This window comes from Megascapheus bottae, chromosome 11, assembly GCF_031878675.1.
Source record: "Megascapheus bottae isolate mThoBot1 chromosome 11, mThoBot2.hap1, whole genome shotgun sequence".
In the NCBI taxonomy this organism is placed as follows: domain Eukaryota; kingdom Metazoa; phylum Chordata; class Mammalia; order Rodentia; family Geomyidae; genus Megascapheus; species Megascapheus bottae.
In genome coordinates this window covers 1,280,606-1,299,739 of record NC_143519.1, presented here as the reverse complement: position 1 = coordinate 1,299,739, position 19,134 = coordinate 1,280,606, and the positions used below count along the sequence as shown (strand labels likewise).

The window sequence follows — 19,134 nt, the reverse complement described above, 5'->3', positions numbered from 1 at the left end:
GTTCACATTGACGCCCTCACACTCTGGTCTGGTTCACACTGACGCCCTCACACCTCTGCTCTGGTTCACACTGACGCCCTCACACCTCTGCTCTGGTTCACACTGACGCCCTCACACCTCTGCTCTGGTTCACACTGACGCCCTCACACTCTGCTCTGGTTCACACTGACGCCCTCACACCTCTGCTCTGGTTCACACTGACGCCCTCACACCTCTGCTCTGGTTCACACTGACGCCCTCACACTCTGCTCTGGTTCACACTGACGCCCTCACACCTCTGCTCTGGTTCACACTGACGCCCTCACACCTCTGCTCTGGTTCACACTGACGCCCTCACACCTCTGCTCTGGTTCACACTGACGTCCGTCCCCACGCCTCTGCTGGATCACTATCACCAAGTGCTACCATCACTGAGCTCTGATTGGTGCATCGACACTGGGCTTTTACAGGATTCATTCTACAGTTATCATTCTGTTTTTAAACGTGGATTTACTTATTCAACTGAAAGCACACTGTGTGTTCAGCTGAGACATGGTTGAGGCAACCCTCAGTTGCAGAATTAACAGGTCCGTTGGTCTGTCCATTGAGCTGGATAGACAACGATCCAAATGTGTAATGGAGGGAAACATGACAAGACATACCTAAAGCCATACTAAAGAGGGTGACTTGTTTATCTACTAGAGTTGATTTATTTGCCATCTGTGTGGCTCCCAATTTAGAATTCAGCTGGGGACAAGAGGGCTTCCTGCGGTAAAGCCCTCAGTCCTGAGGTCAGGGGAAGGAGGTGTGGTGGAGGGGAGGAGGGGAAAGAGTGATTGGATGAAGCCTTCCACACCTTGCTTGCCCACATTGCGGTGACCCAAAATTCTACGGGAGACCTGAGTGCACAGACGTGGTCATCCATGGATGGAGGAGGGAGGAACGGGGAAGACCCACCATCTGGAGCATGAGGCTCCACCTATGCCCAGAGCCAACCAAGGTGCCGGGGAAAAGATACTCACTCTCCTGTGGGGCCAAAGGCTCTGCAGACTGGGCTGGATGGCTGAGGACAGCAGCTGTGAAAAGGCTAAACATGGAAAAGCTGGCCAATCCACCCACCAGACAGAACCACGGGAAAACATGCCTATCCACCCACCAGACTGAACCACGGGAAAACATGTCTATCCACCCACCAGACTGAACCACGGGAAAACATGCCTATCCACCCACCAGACTGAACCACGGGAAAACATGCCTATCCACCCACCAGACTGAACCACGGGAAAACATGTCCATCCATCCACCAGACTGAACCACGGGAAAACATGTCCATCCATCCACCAGACTGAACCACGGGAAAACATGCCCATCCACCCACCAGACTGAACCACGGGAAAACATGTCCATCCACCCACCAGACTGAACCACGGGAAAACATGCCCATCCACCCACCAGACTGAACCACGGGAAAACATGCCCATCCACCCACCAGACTGAACCACGGGAAAACATGCCTATCCACCCACCAGACTGAACCACGGGAAAACATGCCTATCCACCCACCAGACTGAACCACGGGAAAACATGCCTATCCACCCACCAGACTGAACCACGGGAAAACATGCCTATCCACCCACCAGACTGAACCACGGGAAAACATGCCTATCCACCCACCAGACTGAACCACGGGAAAGCATGCCTATCCATCCACCAGACTGAACCACGGGAAAGCTGGCCTATCCACCCACAGAATAAACTATGGAAATGCATAAATGCCCGTCCACAGGATGAACCACATAGATTTATGTTCAAATCCAGAAATGCATTTCTAGGCTCTAGCGGAACGTGTTGAATTTTAATTTTGACAAGTCGCTACATCCAGCAGAAACAGCTTACCTCAACTATTTTCGCAAGGTCTAAAACCACGTTTCCTAGTTTGTGTTTAAGACAATTTTTTTAAGTCACATCACTTTTATCAATATCATACATTTCTGAACACCCATTTATACCATGCTTTCTCCACAGGTGCATTTCTGCCCCATTTGCTGTCAAAACATCATTAGTGAGGCCTTGCCTAGGCGGACTGAGGGTTTCTAAAACACAGGAATACTATATGCAGAGGAGTCACTCTCAGCACCACTATTGTCTCAAAGAAGACACAGATCTGAAGCACTTCTTGCTTACTTTGCTTTCCTCTTTCCTCTTCCATTTTTATGCTTCCTTTGTAAGCGAAACTGTCCCTCTGCCATGTCTGTCCATCTCTAACCATGTGCAGGTCAGAACAAGCTCACCTCAGCTCCTCACATGCTGCAGCAGATACCGCTAATTAGGCAGGCACCCATGGCTCACACCTGTAATCCTAGCTACCCAGGAGGCTGAGATGTGTGGATTGTAGTCTGACACCAGCCCAGACAGAAAAGTGCACAAGACCAGAAAGCCACAAGGGGAGTTGTGGCTCAAGTGACAGAGCACCAGCTTCAAATGAGTAATTACAAAACTAAGGGACAGTACTCAGGCACTGAGTTCAACCTCAGTACCGACACAATCTCTCATACACACTCACACTGCTGACAGAGGGGCCAGTATCCTCTGTGCCCCTCTCTGCAGGGCATGGGGAAGGAGACGAAGACCTAGAAATGCAGATTTTAGGCCCTTCAGTGCCGGGCTGAGACCCACAGACTGGCATCTCCAGGGAGGAGTGCCCAGCCAGCTGTGGGGGCAATGCAGAGATCTGGCAGGGGAGGAAGGGGAAAAATCTGGGGTACACAGCTCTAGCAGGACTGTGGGGCCCACTGGTCAGCAGTGCCATCTGCCTTGTACATCTGAGAGGACAGCAAAGAGGAAAAGCTGAGGGGGATGGGGGCGGGCCGCCTGCTAAAGCCTGGGAGCAGATAAGGCCTCCTCCGGTGCTCCACACAGGGGCAGCCAGCTCTGGCTTCAGAGGGAAAGGAGGAAGAGCCTCCGTACTTGAGTAGACGTGGTGCTGGGCCATCAAGGGAGGGGAGGCTGCAGGACTGGGCTGTGAGGAAAGGCACGTCTGACCCTGCCCTACCACTGACCAGAGGCCCGTGCCCTGATCTGCCATGCAGCTGGGACAAACGTGCAAAACACAGCAGTGGACCAACGTGGGAAACGTGTCCAAGGCACAGCAGAGTCAAGCCACAGAGAGATGCACATCTTGAAAGCATATAGGGGGGAAAGGATGCTCAGGGAATGAGGATAAAAAAATGGCCACGCTTCTCATGTGAAATAGAGGAGGCAGAGGGGAGGAAACAGTCACAAGGTGACTGAGGGCGGAGAGAGAGGAGACCTTTCCAGAGAGACGCCGAGTTCTCTCACACTACAAGACAAGCTGACAAGTGCAGCCAGCCATGCCCTCCACGGAGGCTCTGAATACCGAGAAACACAAGACACCTCTAAATACATCTGTGTGTCTATTTCATCACTATTTTACCAAAACGTGTGTATGTGTAAAAAAGTTTCAGGACAAAGAATGTTATATGCTATTTCCAAGGAATGTAGAAATACAAGATAGACAAAGGTACAGAAGGGAAAGAGCCATGATTGAAATTATGCAACTGGAAGATTTCTTACACAATTCATGAGGATGTCATTTTCATAGGCAGAGAGCCATTACAGATGCACATTTCAATCTCTGCACCATCACTAAAAACAGGACAGGCAAAAAAAAGTTAAGTCAATAGACAAAATTAAACTGACAAAATATTTACATAATTTACTCCCAAAAAGTGCAAGGCCAAAAACAAAACAAAATTAGAAAAGACAAATCCCATGGAGAAAATACTCAAGGAACTAGAAATAAGGCAAATTTAGCCCCAATAACATTAATAGTTGCATTTTGTGCAAATGCACAAATATTCAAAAGCAAAGGCAGGTATAAAACAAATGAAAATATTTATTGATATCAACTCCAGAAAATGAACACAAGAGGTTTTTGTTTCTTTCCTTTTTGTTCCATCTGTTCATTTATCTGTCTTTGGGAGAGAAGGGGAGGCACAAAAATGGAGGGACAGGATGGACTAACGCAGTGAGGGCATTCACCAGACACTGTTGCAGTGAACTACAGGACTTGTGGGGGGTGGGAGGGGAACACTGGGAGAGTGAGGGAAGGAGTGTCCAGAAAGAAATGTACCCTTGATCTGACTTCTGTAACTGCAGATCACCCATATAATAATAAACATGTAATACATAAATAAAACAGTGAAAACAGAAGTTCGGATGATCCCTGGCTCCCAGCAGTCCTGGCTCTGTGAGGACAGATGACAGCCTCGCCGCACAGCACGCCAGCAGCTTCTCACTGGACTCAGGAAGCTGCAGGTGCTGCAGGCGCTTGCCTGTAAACACCGCAGCTTGTGTTGGGTGGCTCTGCCCAAATGCAGCCTAAACGGTGGGTCAGGTGTGGCTCAGCATTTCCACCTGTCCACAGACAGTCCACTTTCAGTAGTCTCACTGCCAAGGCCAACTATGTGCCATGTGTAGAAGCAAGCATGAGGCACAAGGGAACTAACAGTGAAATGGGGCCAGGACACCCCATGGACACACCACACATGAGAAAGCCAGAGTAACCCAACCTTCACCTCTGTTGAGAGCTTCTCAGCCAGTACCTAGAGGGTTTTGTGGGATACAGGGGCATGCTACAGAGCTTCCAGACACAGAGGCAACCATCAGAAGCTGGACTTGCCTTCTAAATGCTATGGCAGGAACCCAGGTCCTGGGAGACACTGCTGATCCCAGGGCTGGGCCCGGGAAGGACACTGCATTTGGGAGGAAGTTAACAGGGCTGAGTGACTGGTGAGCCAGGAGGAAGGGTGGAGCTGGCTCCTACTAGCCAGAGCTGGGAAGATAGGAGCATGAATGAGTAACGAGTGAGGTGACCCCTCAGCAAAGCTACCCACCCAGAAACACAGTAGTAACGTGAAGCCTCGTGAGGAGGGGAATACCACACATGCCCCAAGTTCCCACCCCGTGTGCAGTCTGCAGGCTCCAGTGAGCCGACCAGGGGGCCCACACCTGAACGCAGGGCTTGTGCTGCACCTGCAGGTGTGCAGACAGGATGCACAGCTATAACAGGGTCCCCCTCCTAAGGACACCTAGGACAGAGTGGGACTCAGGGGAGGGGGCCTGCACCCCTCCACACCATAAGGCTGGCAAGCATGGGAAGCACAGGGAACCAAGCACCTGAGAAGGGGTGCTGTGGCCCCCACACAACACAGGGGACACTGTGGGTGCCATGAGGCCTAAAGTGGAATCAGCATCACAGAATGTGTCACATACCAACTTGGGGCAGTGTGGGAGGTAAGACATCTTGGGACTGAAGAATTGTGGCGTGCAGGGGTGCAGGGTTGGCAACTTTCTATGAAATGGCTCAAAACTTGTACTTACTGTACTTGCGGCTCTCAGTGTGTTCCAAAGTGAGAAGCCTCTTGAAATGAATCAGGACACGTCTGCAGCACACGTCCTCCTCCGTCTAAGCCAGGGCAGGAGGGCAGCAACGAGGTACTGGGCGGCGGCCTTGAGAAAAGCTTTCCTGAGGAAGGAAGACCAACGCGTCCAAGCTCGTGGCGAGGTGCCCGGACTCGCTCCCAGCGCCTCAACTGCCACTTCATAGCCCACTGCGGCCAAACTGGAAGGCCTAGCCACTGAATGCAGAGCAGGGAAGAAAGCCACACGTGCTGCTGGTGAGGACAGAAAAGCTCCATTCTGCAGTCATTCCTAAACCATTTCTCCAAGACAAAAGCACCTCTCCCACACCACTTCTCATCCCTACTGGTGGACAGAGGCTAGAGGCTGCTTGAGCATCCAGCTAGAAGGAAATGGACAGACCAGTGTGCTCACACAGGCACCGTTTACCAAAACGCAGCAGAAGCAGCCGGGTACTGCTGCGGGGCGTGGTGCCCGTCTCAGGGTGGATGCCACGTGGTCCTGGAACAGACAGGTAGGCGAGCGGGACTCTGTGCCCGAAGCCCTGGCTTCCGCCAAGCAAACTTGTGCCCATAGGTCCAGCTCAGAGGGTGTAGAGAGGGTGTGCAGGTCCAAAAAGAGAACTTCCGGGGTGGAAGAAATGGTGCAAGCAGGGCAGGTGCCCAGCTTCCTGCACATGCCAAAGCTCGTGGAACTGAATGTCTAATGTCTGAAGTTTTTTTTTTTTTGGCCAGTCCTGGGCTTGAGCTCAGGGCCTGAGCACTGTCCTTGGACTTTCTCAAGGCTAGAGCTCTACCACTTGAGCCTCAGCACCACTTCCGGCTTTTGTCTATGTATGAGGTACCGAGGAATCAAACCCGGGTCTTCGTGCATGCTAGGCAAGCACTTTAACCACTAGGCCAAACTCCCGGCCTAATGTCTGAATTTTTATTTTTTATTTTTGGCCAGTCCTGGGGCTTGTCCCTGACCTTCTTTTTGCCCAAGGCTACCACTCTGAGCCACAGGACCACTTCTAGTCTTTTGTTTATATGGCACTAAGGAATCGAACGAAGCCTTCATGCAGGGTAGGCAAGCACTCTACCACTAAGCCACATATCTGAAAATCTTGTGGCTCATTTCTAACAAGCTTATGTTGTACAAGATGCTTGAGAAGCATACACGCACACAAACACACCACACACCCCTCTCCGGGATCAGGAGACAGCTCCACACTCCTGAACATAGAAGGCAGAAAGTAGCTGAGTGTCTTCCATGAGTTTCTAGGACCTCTAAGCCCTTTCTAAAAGACTCAGAACAACACATGGCTATGTCTCTGGGGCCATGTTGCTGCATTTCAAGTACTAAGGAAACAGAACTTTCAGGTTTGCTTTTCAGTCAACAAAAACGCAAGCTACAAGCATTTTCTGTGCATACAGGGGACTCACACCTGCCACTGGTGAGTGCTGTCACCTGCTGGGATGCTCAGCAGACCCCTGGGCCTAGCTACCACACATACCCCGGCAGGGCCCGTCCTAAAGGGCGTTCGTTCCTCCACACCTGTTGTTCAGCTGACTGAACAGGTGTCTCTTTCACCTCAGCCTCTGGATGCGCAGAGGTAGAGAGAGGTAGGGGCACACAGCTACCCAGGGCACCTCCTACTCCCCCTCAAGGTATGCCAGCTCAAGCACAAGGGAGACAGCAATCCAGGCCAGTGTTCCCAGCCCAGAGGGCACAGAAGCTGAGGGCACAGAAGCTGAGCGCCCCGCTGGCTCTGGGTAATTCCAGACAACAGGAGTCAACCTTTCCCTGCACAGCACGGGGGCAGGGCCCCTTGGAGCTCACTGGCTGGGTCCCAGCAGGCCCTAGGGGCACTATTAATCCTGTTACATCCCTCTGCATTTTATTACAGCCACAGAGTCCATGCAGAGGCTCTTTTTAGATACCTGGCGCCATGTGTTGTGTGGACTTCCATCACCTGCACACTTCCACACCATTTTCCTGTCTTGTACGTGCTGACATGCACTTTCTCCATCCTGTCCTGCAGCGGTACATTCCCGAGTCTTGTATGAGTGGAGGTGTGTTATTCTCAGTCTTGTACGAGGTGTGTTTTTTCTTGCTCTATACAAGTAGAGGTATATTTTCTCAGTCCTGTACAAATAGAGGTGTTTCAAGTAGAGGTGCTTTTCTCAGTCCTGTTCAAGTAGAGGTGTGGTTTTCTCAGCCTTGTTCAAGTAGAGGTGTGGTTTTCTCAGCCCTGTTCAAGTAGAGGTGTGGTTTTTCTCAGCCTTATTCAAGTAGAGGTGTGCTTTTCTCAGCCCTGTTCAAGTAGAGGTGTGGTTTTCTCAGCCCTGTTCAAGTAGAGGTGTGCTTTTCTCAGTCCTGTTCGAGTAGAGATGTGGCTTTCTCAGCCCTGTTCGAGTAGAGGTGTGGCTTTCTCAGCCCTGTTCGAGTAGAGGTGTGGCTTTCTCAGCCCTGTTCGAGTAGAGGTGTGGCTTTCTCAGCCCTGTTCGAGTAGAGGTGTGGCTTTCTCAGCCCTGTTCGAGTAGAGGTGTAATTTTCTCAGCCTTGTTCGAGTAGAGGTGTGGTTTTCTCAGCCCTGTTCGAGTAGAGGTGTGGTTTTCTCAGCCCTGTTCGAGTAGAGGTGTGGTTTTCTCAGCCCTGTTCGAGTAGAGGTGTGGTTTTCTCAGCCCTGTTCGAGTAGAGGTGTGGTTTTCTCAGCCCTGTTCGAGTAGAGGTGTAGTTTTCTCAGCCTTGTTCCAGTAGAGGTGTGGTTTTCTCAGCCCTGTTCGAGTAGAGGTGTGGTTTTCTCAGCCTTGTTCAAGTAGAGGTGTGGTTTTTCTCAGCCCTGTTCAAGTAGAGGTGTGGTTTTCTCAGCCTTGTTCAAGTAGAGATGGTGTTTTTCTCAGGCCTGTTCGAGTAGAGGTGTGGTTTTCTTAGCCTTGTTCAAGTAGAGGTGTGGTTTTTCTCAGCCCTGTTCAAGTAGAGGTGTTTTTCTCAGCCTTGTTCAAGTAGAGGTGGTGTTTTTCTCAGGCCTGTTCGAGTAGAGGTGTTTTTCTCAGTCCTATTCAAGTAGAGGTGTGGTTTTCTAACCTTGTTCAAGTAGAAGTGTTTTTCCTCAGCCTTGTTCAAATAGAGATGTGGTTTTCTCAGCCTTGTTCAAGTAGAGGTGTGGTTTTTCTCAGCCTTGTTCAAGTAGAGGTGTGGTTTTTCTCAGCCTTATTCAATTAGAGGTGTTTTTCTCAGCTTTGTTTAAGTAGAAGTGTGGTTTTCTGAGTCCTGTTCAAGTAGAGGTGTATCTGTGGACCACAAAGGCCTTTGTGGCATCTTTACTTCCCTGACTCCCAGGACGCTAACCACCTGGACAGCATTTTTGCTCACTTAGCTACTGGAATGCCTATCTTTCTCTCCCTCCTACACATAGTTCCCACAGAAATATGGGTCCACCTGTGGCTTGGCAAGTCAGGCTCCCATCAGAGGGAGAGCAGGCAGCAGCAGAATGATAGCCACACGCTGACTCAAGAGACTGCGTGCGTTGGAATCAGGCCCCAGCCAATGCCCACTTCCGTAAAGCAAGCTTAGCCTGAGGGTGCTGGGGTCACAGGTGAGGACCAGGGGAGAGGGGAGAAGGTCCACACATGGGGGAATGATGAACCCAACTCAACCCTGCCACTGGAAGGAAGAGGAACTCTTGAAAGATAATGTTTTTAATTTTCTAAGTTCTCACTTATGCAACATAAAAAAAAAAGGCAAAATTACAGGACCCAACATGACAGCTTTACAAAACAAAACCTAACAGTTCCCCCAATATCTGGTCAGTAGTATATAAATACTTACAATGAAAAAATAGTCAAGGAAAAGAAAATCTTCACTAGTCCTAAAAGTGGATTTCTTTCCCATGCTTATCAACAGAATTTTGAAAATGAACACAGGCTCCTTTTCAAGCCCTCCACAGTCATGATGCCTGGGTGGCAGCTCCGACACACTGCCGGGCTGCCCTGGCGAGGGCACATCTGCCCAGGGACAAGGCTTCGTGTACTGCTGCTTTTACAAGCTACCTGCAATAGTGAACTCAACACAAGAGTGTAAGCTTTGGGAGGAAGAGAACCAGCGTGCGAAGGCAACTCGGCAGACAGACGCTCTCCCACAGGTGGTTATTACAACACCAATTCCAAAATAAAGCGTGCTGGGCTTTCTTAGCAGGGACATCTCATTTCAATGTAATGTGATCACAGTACCCAAAACGCCTCTCAAGAGAATGCTAAAAACAGCTTTGACATTACCATCTTAAGTCAGGAGGATACCGCTGCCTAGTTTTGTTAGACAGAGTGAGCTTGCTTAGATAGATAGGTCGACACAGATTTTTTAAGTGGCAAATATAAACTGCATCATGGAGAACTTAGGAAGGCCCACATCCCAATGTCTCTGGACACCCTGAAGACTTCGGCGTGACTCTGAACAGCCTGCGCTGCCTGCTGAGCTCAGTGACATCACACACTCATCTCCAGGGCACCCGGACACACCGCACCACTGCTATACTTCGCCTCGGCTATACTTCGGCCGCCACTGCCAGCTGCCCCGAGGGTCTGCAGTGAGCTGAGGTGTGACCACACTAGTAACAGCGTCTGGGCTCACGTGTGGGAACTCCGCCGCCCTCGGGAGCCAAGAGATACCCGCAGCCTGGGCTCCCTGGCTTTATAATGTTCATTGAAGTCCAACCTGAAGCTGAGAAACTGCAGGCTTTCATCAGGGCTGGCTGTCAGAGACACCAAAAACTGTTGCACGATGCCCTGGAGAAGAAACAGAAACAGAGCATTCACTTAGGAAGCAGCCAGCCATGCATGGCTTCCATCAAGCCTGAACAGACACTGCAGGCAGTGCCTGCGAGGCAGAGCTGGGGACCCTGGCACTCACCGGACCCAAAACGCCCCCATCAGAGTAACCGTGCTCACAAATACAGATTAGCAGTGCATACATTTTATCTAAAGCCACCGGAGCAGCTGGTGTTCCCTCGGAGGTTCACAGGAATAAACAAAGTAGCTGGGTGCATAAGGCACCCTAGTTTTTGAAAACAAAGGTCGGTCACACCGTCCATCTTTCACCTGACTTGTGAAAGCATTTCAATCCTCACGCCCTGGTGGGAGCAGCCTTTTTGCTTGGCACTGTACTGAAGTCTCTGGCTGCCGAGAATGGCTTGCAGGGAGGCCCTGCCACTGGCAGACACGCGTCCCTGCTCCAGCTCATGGGAGGGGCTCTCCTTGAAGGAGGCCTGGCACCCTGACAGCCCTCAGCAGCCTTTGCTCCCTCTCCTGGGGGAGCTGGAGGGCGGGCAGTCTGCAGGCACACTGTGACACGCACACGTGCAGATGGGTTTCTTAGTGACAGGGGAAGAGAACTACCACAAATACAGTGGTTCCAGTAAGCCAGGGAAGTCCCAAGGGAACCGAAGAGCTCGTTCTCTGCCTGGCTCATTCATGGGTAGTGACGGCAGTAGACGCTGGCTGGAGAGTGCAGGTCTGCTCTGTCCGGAGCTGGACACCTCTGACTAACAATCTGCACAGCGCAGTCTGAGTAAAACCCGATTACACTACCCTGTCATGGGAACAGTGACTACGCCAGAAGCTGCAGCATCTTTAGGAAGCTTTTACTTACACAACACCACTTTGCCCGGGACTTTAGTTCTTAGCGGGGGACTTCCCCACAGGTGCCCAGCAGTGCACACCACACACACAGCATCAAGTTTCCACACTGAGCACAGACCCGTCACAACGTCAGTCACTCCAGAAATACGCCACTGTGGAGAGAAACCACTTGACTGTCCCCAGGACAAATGCTCCCAGCGACGATGGAGCTAGGCTGGTGGTGGTCTCCTTCACCCTGCACCACAAGAACACACGAGTACCCAGAAACCATCTTATGAGCTACAGGGGTGCCGCTTATGCAACTCACCACCAGCAAATAGGACTCCAGCTCCCAGGCTGGGGCAGCTTCACTCAGGGAGGCCTGGCTCAAGGTGGCCTCCCTCGGCCACCTGCATTCTGTGCACAAGTCTCTGAGAGGAGCACCGGCCCACCCCCGGGGCTCTCAGCTCACATCACCACAGGGCAGAGCTGGTCAGCTACACGAAGGCCCCGGCAGCCTGCGCTCCAGTACACACCTGATAAAAGTGCGTCAAGATCCGCAGCTGTGAGCACATTTTTGGTATAGATTCCTGAAATTCTCGGATCCTTCTGTTCTCCTCCTCCTCCTCTGTGGCTGTCACTCCCCACTGGCCCTACGGAACCACAAGGACACCAAATTCAACTTTCTGATGCCTGTTTCAATAGCCACAGCACAAGGACAAAGAGCATGGAAATACTTGATTCACTCCAACCAGTGTTTTGCTGCTACAATATGGTAGCAGTCCTTTACCTTTGTTATTGTACACGTCTTTTTCATCAGACAATACACATGCAAAGTAGATCGCATCAGTTCAAAGCACTTGTCTCACCACCTTCTCAATATTTTATAGACATCCCATCAATTTCGATTTCAAAAAATTATTTCCAATCACAAATTTGACTGGATGTCTTTCCAGCCAGCACACTAAACTGCTTCTAATCCACAAGGTGAATGACACTGGTTCATTTCCTAAACTTTTACATTCTGACATAAACCTAGTCCCAGTAGGTTATTCCTTGATCTGCTGCTATATTTTTACACTTACCTCTTATCTAATATTTTATCATCAATATTTATAATATAGGTTTGTTCTTTCAAGTCTAGTATCAGCCTCCAGATGTTTTCTGAAAAGTACTAGAAATGCCTTGCGTGCACTGCTGACCTAGGGTAGTACCAGGGCCCTAGAGCAGGAGCGGGAGCACGAGAGCTGGCCTGATGGAGCAGGGCGCTTCCGTGATGAATTCTCTTGCAGAGCTTGCAGCCTCTTCTGGAGCCAGTTCAGGAAGTCTATGGAAGCACTCTAGCTGCCTTCACATATGCAGGCTTACTTTCACAGACCAGAGCAAAAATAATTTCATTCTCATTTATTCACATTTTGTCACTTTCTTCTTTTACGTGTGTATACCGTCTTTGGAACCATTACTTCTAGCTCTCATCTCCACCATTTTGCGCTCCTCCAGTTTCTTAATATAAGCAGAGGATCACTTTCTTATTCATGACTTTTACGGTCTGAGACAAACCAAATTGCTCTGGCTAACACGAATTAGCATTAGTTACTCGTCCATGTCTAGCGTTACTTTCTCCATGCACTTCCTGGCGGCTCTCTGACTTTTGGGGTGGCTGAGGCACCTCCAACCCCGCCTCTCCATGTGGCACCTCTTGCCCCATCTCGTCTTCACAGGCACCCTTTTCGCGTGGTGCTTGTGCCTCCGTCCAGCATAGTGTCAGCCACCACGCTGCTCCCTTCTCTCCCACCCTCCGGTGTGTCAGCACAGCCACAGCCACGGGGAGCCGGCCGGGCCCACCTCACGCACTGGGCGCTCTGCTGCTCCGGGATGCCTGCCTGCATGGCAGGAGGTCTGAGCTGGGGGTGGAGCCCCTCACACAATGTGGTCGAGCCTGCATCTGGCCCGGGTGGTTAACCTGTGACTCTCCCGTAACCTCAGCATCTGTGTGGATAGCACTAACACCCTGACTAGGGTAACAGTGACTACTACACTTCTCTAGTCACCCTATTTTAAAATACGTCACACTGGCATTTTTAACAACTCTGGCCGCACTGGGGCACATCCCAGGACGTGGCACATGCCACGGCAGCAGTGCCAGGCCGGGTCGAGCACACAAAGGCAGAGCCAGTCTGTACGTCTTAGGTTGCCAAGTTGTTTTGCAGATTCATATAAATAAGACTTACATTGTTCTTGTTAAATTTTAGCACTCTTTCAATGTTAATTTTTTTTTTGGGGGGGGGGGCAGAGCTTGGTCACTGGGCCTGGGCACTGTCCCTGAGCGCTTCCTCTCAAGGCTAGCTCTCTACCACGCTGAGCCACAGCGCCATGTTTGGTTTTCTGGTGGTCCACTGAAGACAAGAATCTCACAGTGTTTTTATTGAGGTTCAATTCTCAGATCTCAGCCTCCTGAGTAGGGAGGATTACAGGTGTGAGCCACCACGCCCTGCGTGGTGTTTCTTACCAACAGAACGAGTTCAGTGCTACATACTACCCTTGTTTCTAGATGCCTTGGCAATGTGCTGATTAGGGCATCTGTGCTCCCACTACCTGGCTGAAAAGATGTCAGCACACTCGCCCTGTGCCTTTTCCTGGCCCACATACTGGCGGGACTGCCAGGGCAGCACGGCTGCAGGACCCGCCCCACCCTGAGACGTGCAGCGAGCAGAGGGTGCTGCACAGCTCCCAGGAAACTCTCTCATGGTATTAGTTTGGTTAGATTTTTGTCAAGTGTATAAATGCGAATTCTCATTTCATTAGAGTGACACAAAGAGCCTCTGTTCTTGGGACGCAGCCGGCATGCTGTGACTGGGGAATTTTTACACATATATCCATGTAGAGTAGAAAAATTGGGTTTGGCTCAATGGTTTGTTTTACAAACTAGACTTCAGAAGTCAGAAAATACATTAATTAAGTTCATTCTTTATATAACGAAAGGAATTCCTAAAAATTAGAAAGCCTGAACCATAAAAGCAAAAATAAAACCGACTAATAGAACTGGACATGTAGTGGCACCATGCCCTTCTAGCACCATCACTTCAAAGGACATTCTCTTCAGGGTGGAATGTGGCCGCCCTGGAGCCACCAGCCTGAAGCCATGAGGCCACCTCCTCACTGGGAACTCTGCCCCAGGAGCCCGGCCCAGCTAGTGTCAGGACAGAGTGACTGACGCGGGAGTGCTGCCAGAAGCCTTGCAGGACGCTGTTCTGCTGTCATGACTGGAACCCATCCACCCGCCCATAGGAAAGGCATACCTCACTTTCACGCTGCTTCTTTTTCTCTTCAAATTGCAGTCGTCTCTGTAATTCTTCCAGAGCTGCTCTATATATTGCATCTTGAGTATTCTGAAGTTCAATGATTTGATCAAACACAGCTCTGAGTTGGTTTAAAAGTACCTGAAAAGATATTGCTGTTTTCAATGAACAGAACTTTAAAACGACTTCTTCTCATGGGAAGTCAGAGTTTGGGCAGGTCGCGCTGTGACCCTGGTGGAGACACAGGGCTCCTGGGAGTGCCTGGACCTCGGTCTTTACAGCATGAAGGCTGCTCTCCAGGGACGAGTGGAGCTCATGGGCGTGACCTTGTGCTCTCCCAAGGAGACCCCCCCCCACGTCACAGAACAGAAAGAGCCTCACCAGAGGCCAGAAGCCAGCACCATGCTCCCAGACATCCTGCTGCAGACCCAGGAGCTAAAACAGGCCGATGCCTCACAGATGACACGGTCCCATGAAACACAAAGTCAGCACTACAAAGGACATGCCATATCTCAAAATGTCCACTAACACACCGAGCACTTACTTATTATCTAATCGGAGCCACATTTCACAAATGGAAAACACTATTCCACTATTTTACTCAGATGGTGTGTCCCCCAAATGTGTAGCGTGGGCTTAAAGACCTTGTCCTCAGCCCAACAGTGCTGCGAGATGCTGAGAACATACAGAAGGGATCTTCCAGTCTCGGAACGGGGCTGGTCTCACTGTTGCAGGAATGAGCCAGCTACTCTGTCTCTCTGTCCTTATTATCCTTATAGTTTCTGCCCAGAGAAAAGGCGGCTCTCCAGAGGCTGAGTCCTTTAGGCCCATGGAAGGTAAGAGATCCTTTCTCTGTACCTACTCAGATCCTATCATAGCAAAAGGGACTGAAACTGTGATGGCAGCAAGTGTCATGTAGAGGCTGATGACATGCCAGGCTTCTACACAAATCATCTTCAGTTCTCACAATAGCACAACAAAAAAGAAGTTCTGCCCTGAATTTCAGAGCCAGACAGGAAGCAGCTGAGTTAGAAGAGAACTACTCTAAGGATTCACAGAGACTAGGAATGTCCCGTTTCTTTGTTTTTGAGATATACCCAAACTAAACATGGAGACTATGAAAAAGGACGTTCTTAGTAAAAAGGTCTGAAAAAATAAAACTGGTAAGAAATCCCTTTGAGTGGAAGGATGGCACACACAACACAAACACAGCGCAAGTGGAGTGTAAGCACCAGACCTCCAGCAGGAAAGGCGATCAAATGAAACAAATTCTACTTGATGAAGATGCAGGGCACCCTTTTGTGTGGGAATGAGGTGAGACTGTGTGGTGAGTACTGTGGCCGGGGGACATGCCGAGGAGAAGAAACGGGAGAGAAACCAGCAACACATGTTCCGGGAAAATACAACAGAAAAATGGGTGGAAGTTCACAGTAAAACTAAACTGGATGGCCACATCTGTGGCACTAGCGCTTGGGAGACAGAGGCAGGAGATTTGTGAATGTGAGGATCGCTAGTTATGATGTGAGGCCCTGTCTCTAAATCAACAGGGGCTGGGGTGGAGGGGAGCTCAGCTGGCAGAGCATTAGACGGTGAGTGAAAGCCTCATGCACTCAGAGTGAGTCCCAGTTTCAGACCTTAAAAAGACAAAAAAAAAAAGAAATGCTGGGCTCAGTGGCTCACACCTGTAATCCCAGTTACTCAGGAGGCTGAGATCTGAGGATCAAGGTTCAAAGCCAGCCCGGGCACAAAAGAACCTGGGACTCTTATCTCCAATTAACCTCCAGAAAACGGGAAGTGGCACTGTGGCCCAAGGGGTAGGGTGGTAGCCTTGAGCTGAAGAGCTCAGGGATAATGCCCAGGCTCAGAGTTCAGTCCCACCCCCGCCCCCGCCCCCACCAACAACAAAAACAAAAATACTCTGGAGACCAGTGGTGGCTCACACCTATAATCCCAGCACTGAGAAGCTGAGGCAGTAAAACCTATCTCAAAAAGAAGAGGCAAGGGCCGGGAGTTTGGCCTAGTGGTTAAAGTGCTTGCCTAGCATGCATGAAGACCCAGGTTCAATTCCTCAGTACCACATATAGAAAAAACCCAGAAGTGGTGCTGAGGCTCAAGTGGTAGAGCTCTAGCCTTGAGAAAGTCCAAGGACAGCAAGCCCAGGACTGGCAAAAAAAAAAAAAAGAAAGAAAAAAAGAAGAGGCAAAATGAACAATTTACAAATCTAATCATGAAATCTCAGCACAGGCAGAGGGCGGGCAAAGCTGCTGCATGAGGCTGCTCTAGTCTGGGCCAGTCTACACACACACACACACACTTGTTCCTATGACCACCCAGCTTGTTTCACATGCAACTTTTCTGTCCGGGTGCGGGGTAGACCCTCCTCGGCAGCAGTCAGGCACACAGGTACATCTTGAATTGTTTTCAATACTGGGGGCAGCTAACACGGATATGCCCACTGCCCTGGCGAGCATTCTACGGAACCCATACAATTTGATTTTCACAATCCTGCTGGGGAGAACACAGGATCAGCCCCTTGAAATAAGAGGCCTGGAGCCGGAAGCTAGGAAGTAGGGTGCAGCCCGGGTCTACCTCTGGTGGCAGAGAGCTGTATCCGAGGATGGCACACCCCACCAGGTGCCTCCGGCAGAGGAGCCCTGTATGTCTGCCGTACATGCACGTACCCAGCAGGGTCCTGCAGTACTCACCGACACCAGTGCCAGCTGCCGTCAGAAACCCATTGCAGGGAGCCGACTAACAAGCGAGTAGAGGCAGGGCCCCAGCTGTTCCAGATACACATTTCTGAAACCTATCACTGATATCCAAAGTCCTTTGAGATTATTTCAATATGCGTATAAAAACACACACCTATGTAGAAGCATCGTGAATCTCAACAAATTTGTACAAATATGACAACCTGTGAAAATACTGCGTTTCTCAGCCATACTACACTAAGAAGACATTCAAGTTTAGAGTGAACAGAGCCGGGCAGGCTCTCCGGGAGGGCGAGCGTCACAAGTCTCAGATCGGCTCCAGAAGGCCCTCGCTGTGGCCCACGGCCACTTATTACACCTCAAGCTAGTAACACCTTCTCGCCCTAGACCCCTGAATGAAATCAAACCTCAAGAAGACCTGTTAGGCAGGACACCGTCTTCCAGAGAAGGGCCACTAATGTCTAAAAACACTGTCTATTTTCCAATACATGTAGCCAGACACTACTGACCTAAAGGTAAAATGTAGAGAAAATGAAACAGGGCTGGCTATGGCTCACATCAGAGCAGCTGCCCAGCCCACGAGGCCCTGGGGCCCATCGCCAGCATGCGAGGAGGGAGGAAAAGCAAGGAGGGGCACTGGAGCTGTTTCCTCCCATCATTCCTGATGGCACCCACTTTGTGCCACCTCTCCTCACCTGGGGCGGTGTTCTCTGCTGAGCATCACAACGTGTTCAGCAACAGTGACCCTGACCATGGGACCCTAAACTGCCTTGTTAGCACTGTGGCCAGCCAGGCAGTTTCCCAGGTCTCCCCAAGGGCCTCCAGGCCTTACCCTGGAGCTGCTGTCCAGGAGGCAGCGGGAGGTGAGGGTGTCCAGGAAGGCCTCGTGTGCTGCGATAATGTGGTCCAGGTCCTGTGCCCGCCTCACTCTACTCCAGAGCTCGTCCCAAGAGCACTCGAGCACCTGGAAGCAAGGACAGGGACTCTGGGAGGCATGCTCTCCCTGGAGCCGACTACCCAATATCCGTGCACCACTCGACAGGAGGCCCCACGTACCTCAAAGGTGATGTAATACTGCATCTGGTGGATGAAGTGTACCATCTCCGAGGCCAGGATGTGACACTGATGCAGCACCCCCGAGAACTCTGCAAGGAGGACAACGAGAGGTCAGGGGAGGCCAGGCACCGCTCCACCTCTCTACCTGCAAGCCAGCTCTCAAAGGGTCCTGGGAGCTCTTTGCCTCCCGTCCCCCCTCCGGAGGAGGGGACATCGCCACCAACTTCAGCCAAACAATGGTAAGTAGTGGGGTGCCTGTTTGATGTATGTGTGAAACAATGTTGTCCAACAATAAACTGGAATTTTATTTCGCTGAGTTGTTCAAGGACCATTCATTTCTGAGGCACAGTTAGACTGCCCTCTACTGGCTTCTGGAAGAACTCCAGCCTGACTTAAACAGCAGCCCCAAAACATCAAGTTCACATGTAACGAATATTCTAACGCAAGTTCCTGCACAGCTTCCAAATCTCCTTCCCCTATTAGCGTTCACATCTGGTGCTATCCACTCAAGAAGAAACTTGATCAAAATACCCAGGCAATTTACTTCCTCAAGGCTCTGAAGGTATTCAACCAATGTTTTAGAAGCCAGGATTTGCTGCAGTGCATTCACTGTCCAGTGACCTTCGTGGTCCCCTTCCCAGCCTCGCTCTGCGTGTGTAGCCTGCCTTGGGGCAGTGTCATTTCCCAAACTTGGCTGTCCACTCACAATGCTCTCCTCTTCCTTGGGCCTGCTCCGAGGCCTCTAGCAAACTGGACCCCGGCAGCACGGGGCTGTGCGCTGGCTCACCACCCCCGTGGCAGAGCGGCGGGCTATCCTGGTAACAGCCCACGCTGCCCAGCACCAGTGCCTCTTGGCAGCACAGGGACAGGTGGAATTCTGCCGATGCTCACGGCTGTTCACCACCGCACTCTCCTCAGCATGGAACCACAGTGCCACCTGTCCTCCCCAGGCCAGGGGCTGGCCCTGAGAAGAGCTGCAGCCATCCGCACGCCTGTGCTGCACCTGTGCTGCCAGAATCACGCTGTTCCAGGTATGTTGACAGGGAAAGG

General features: G+C 50.9%; 1 protein-coding gene and 1 long non-coding RNA gene across 2 annotated transcripts in view; both read right to left on the bottom strand.

The window, feature by feature from the left end:
• Positions 1-3,877: 3,877 nt before the first annotated feature.
• On the bottom strand, positions 3,878-7,767 carry LOC150056669 (uncharacterized). The gene is made up of 2 exons (XR_016536967.1): positions 7,344-7,767; positions 3,878-5,527 (listed from the first exon to the last, which is right to left on the bottom strand). It is a non-coding gene; the product is annotated as an uncharacterized LOC150056669 (long non-coding RNA).
• A 2,173-nt stretch (positions 7,768-9,940) lies between these two features.
• Tubgcp3 (tubulin gamma complex component 3) overlaps positions 9,941-19,134 on the bottom strand; it is a 52,800-nt gene continuing 43,606 nt past the window's right edge. Inside the window, 5 exon segments of the mRNA XM_090341869.1 lie at positions 9,941-10,187; positions 11,555-11,671; positions 14,318-14,458; positions 17,861-17,992; positions 18,085-18,173. Coding sequence (XP_090197995.1) covers positions 10,029-10,187; positions 11,555-11,671; positions 14,318-14,458; positions 17,861-17,992; positions 18,085-18,173 — 638 coding nt within the window. The 3' untranslated portion in view covers positions 9,941-10,028.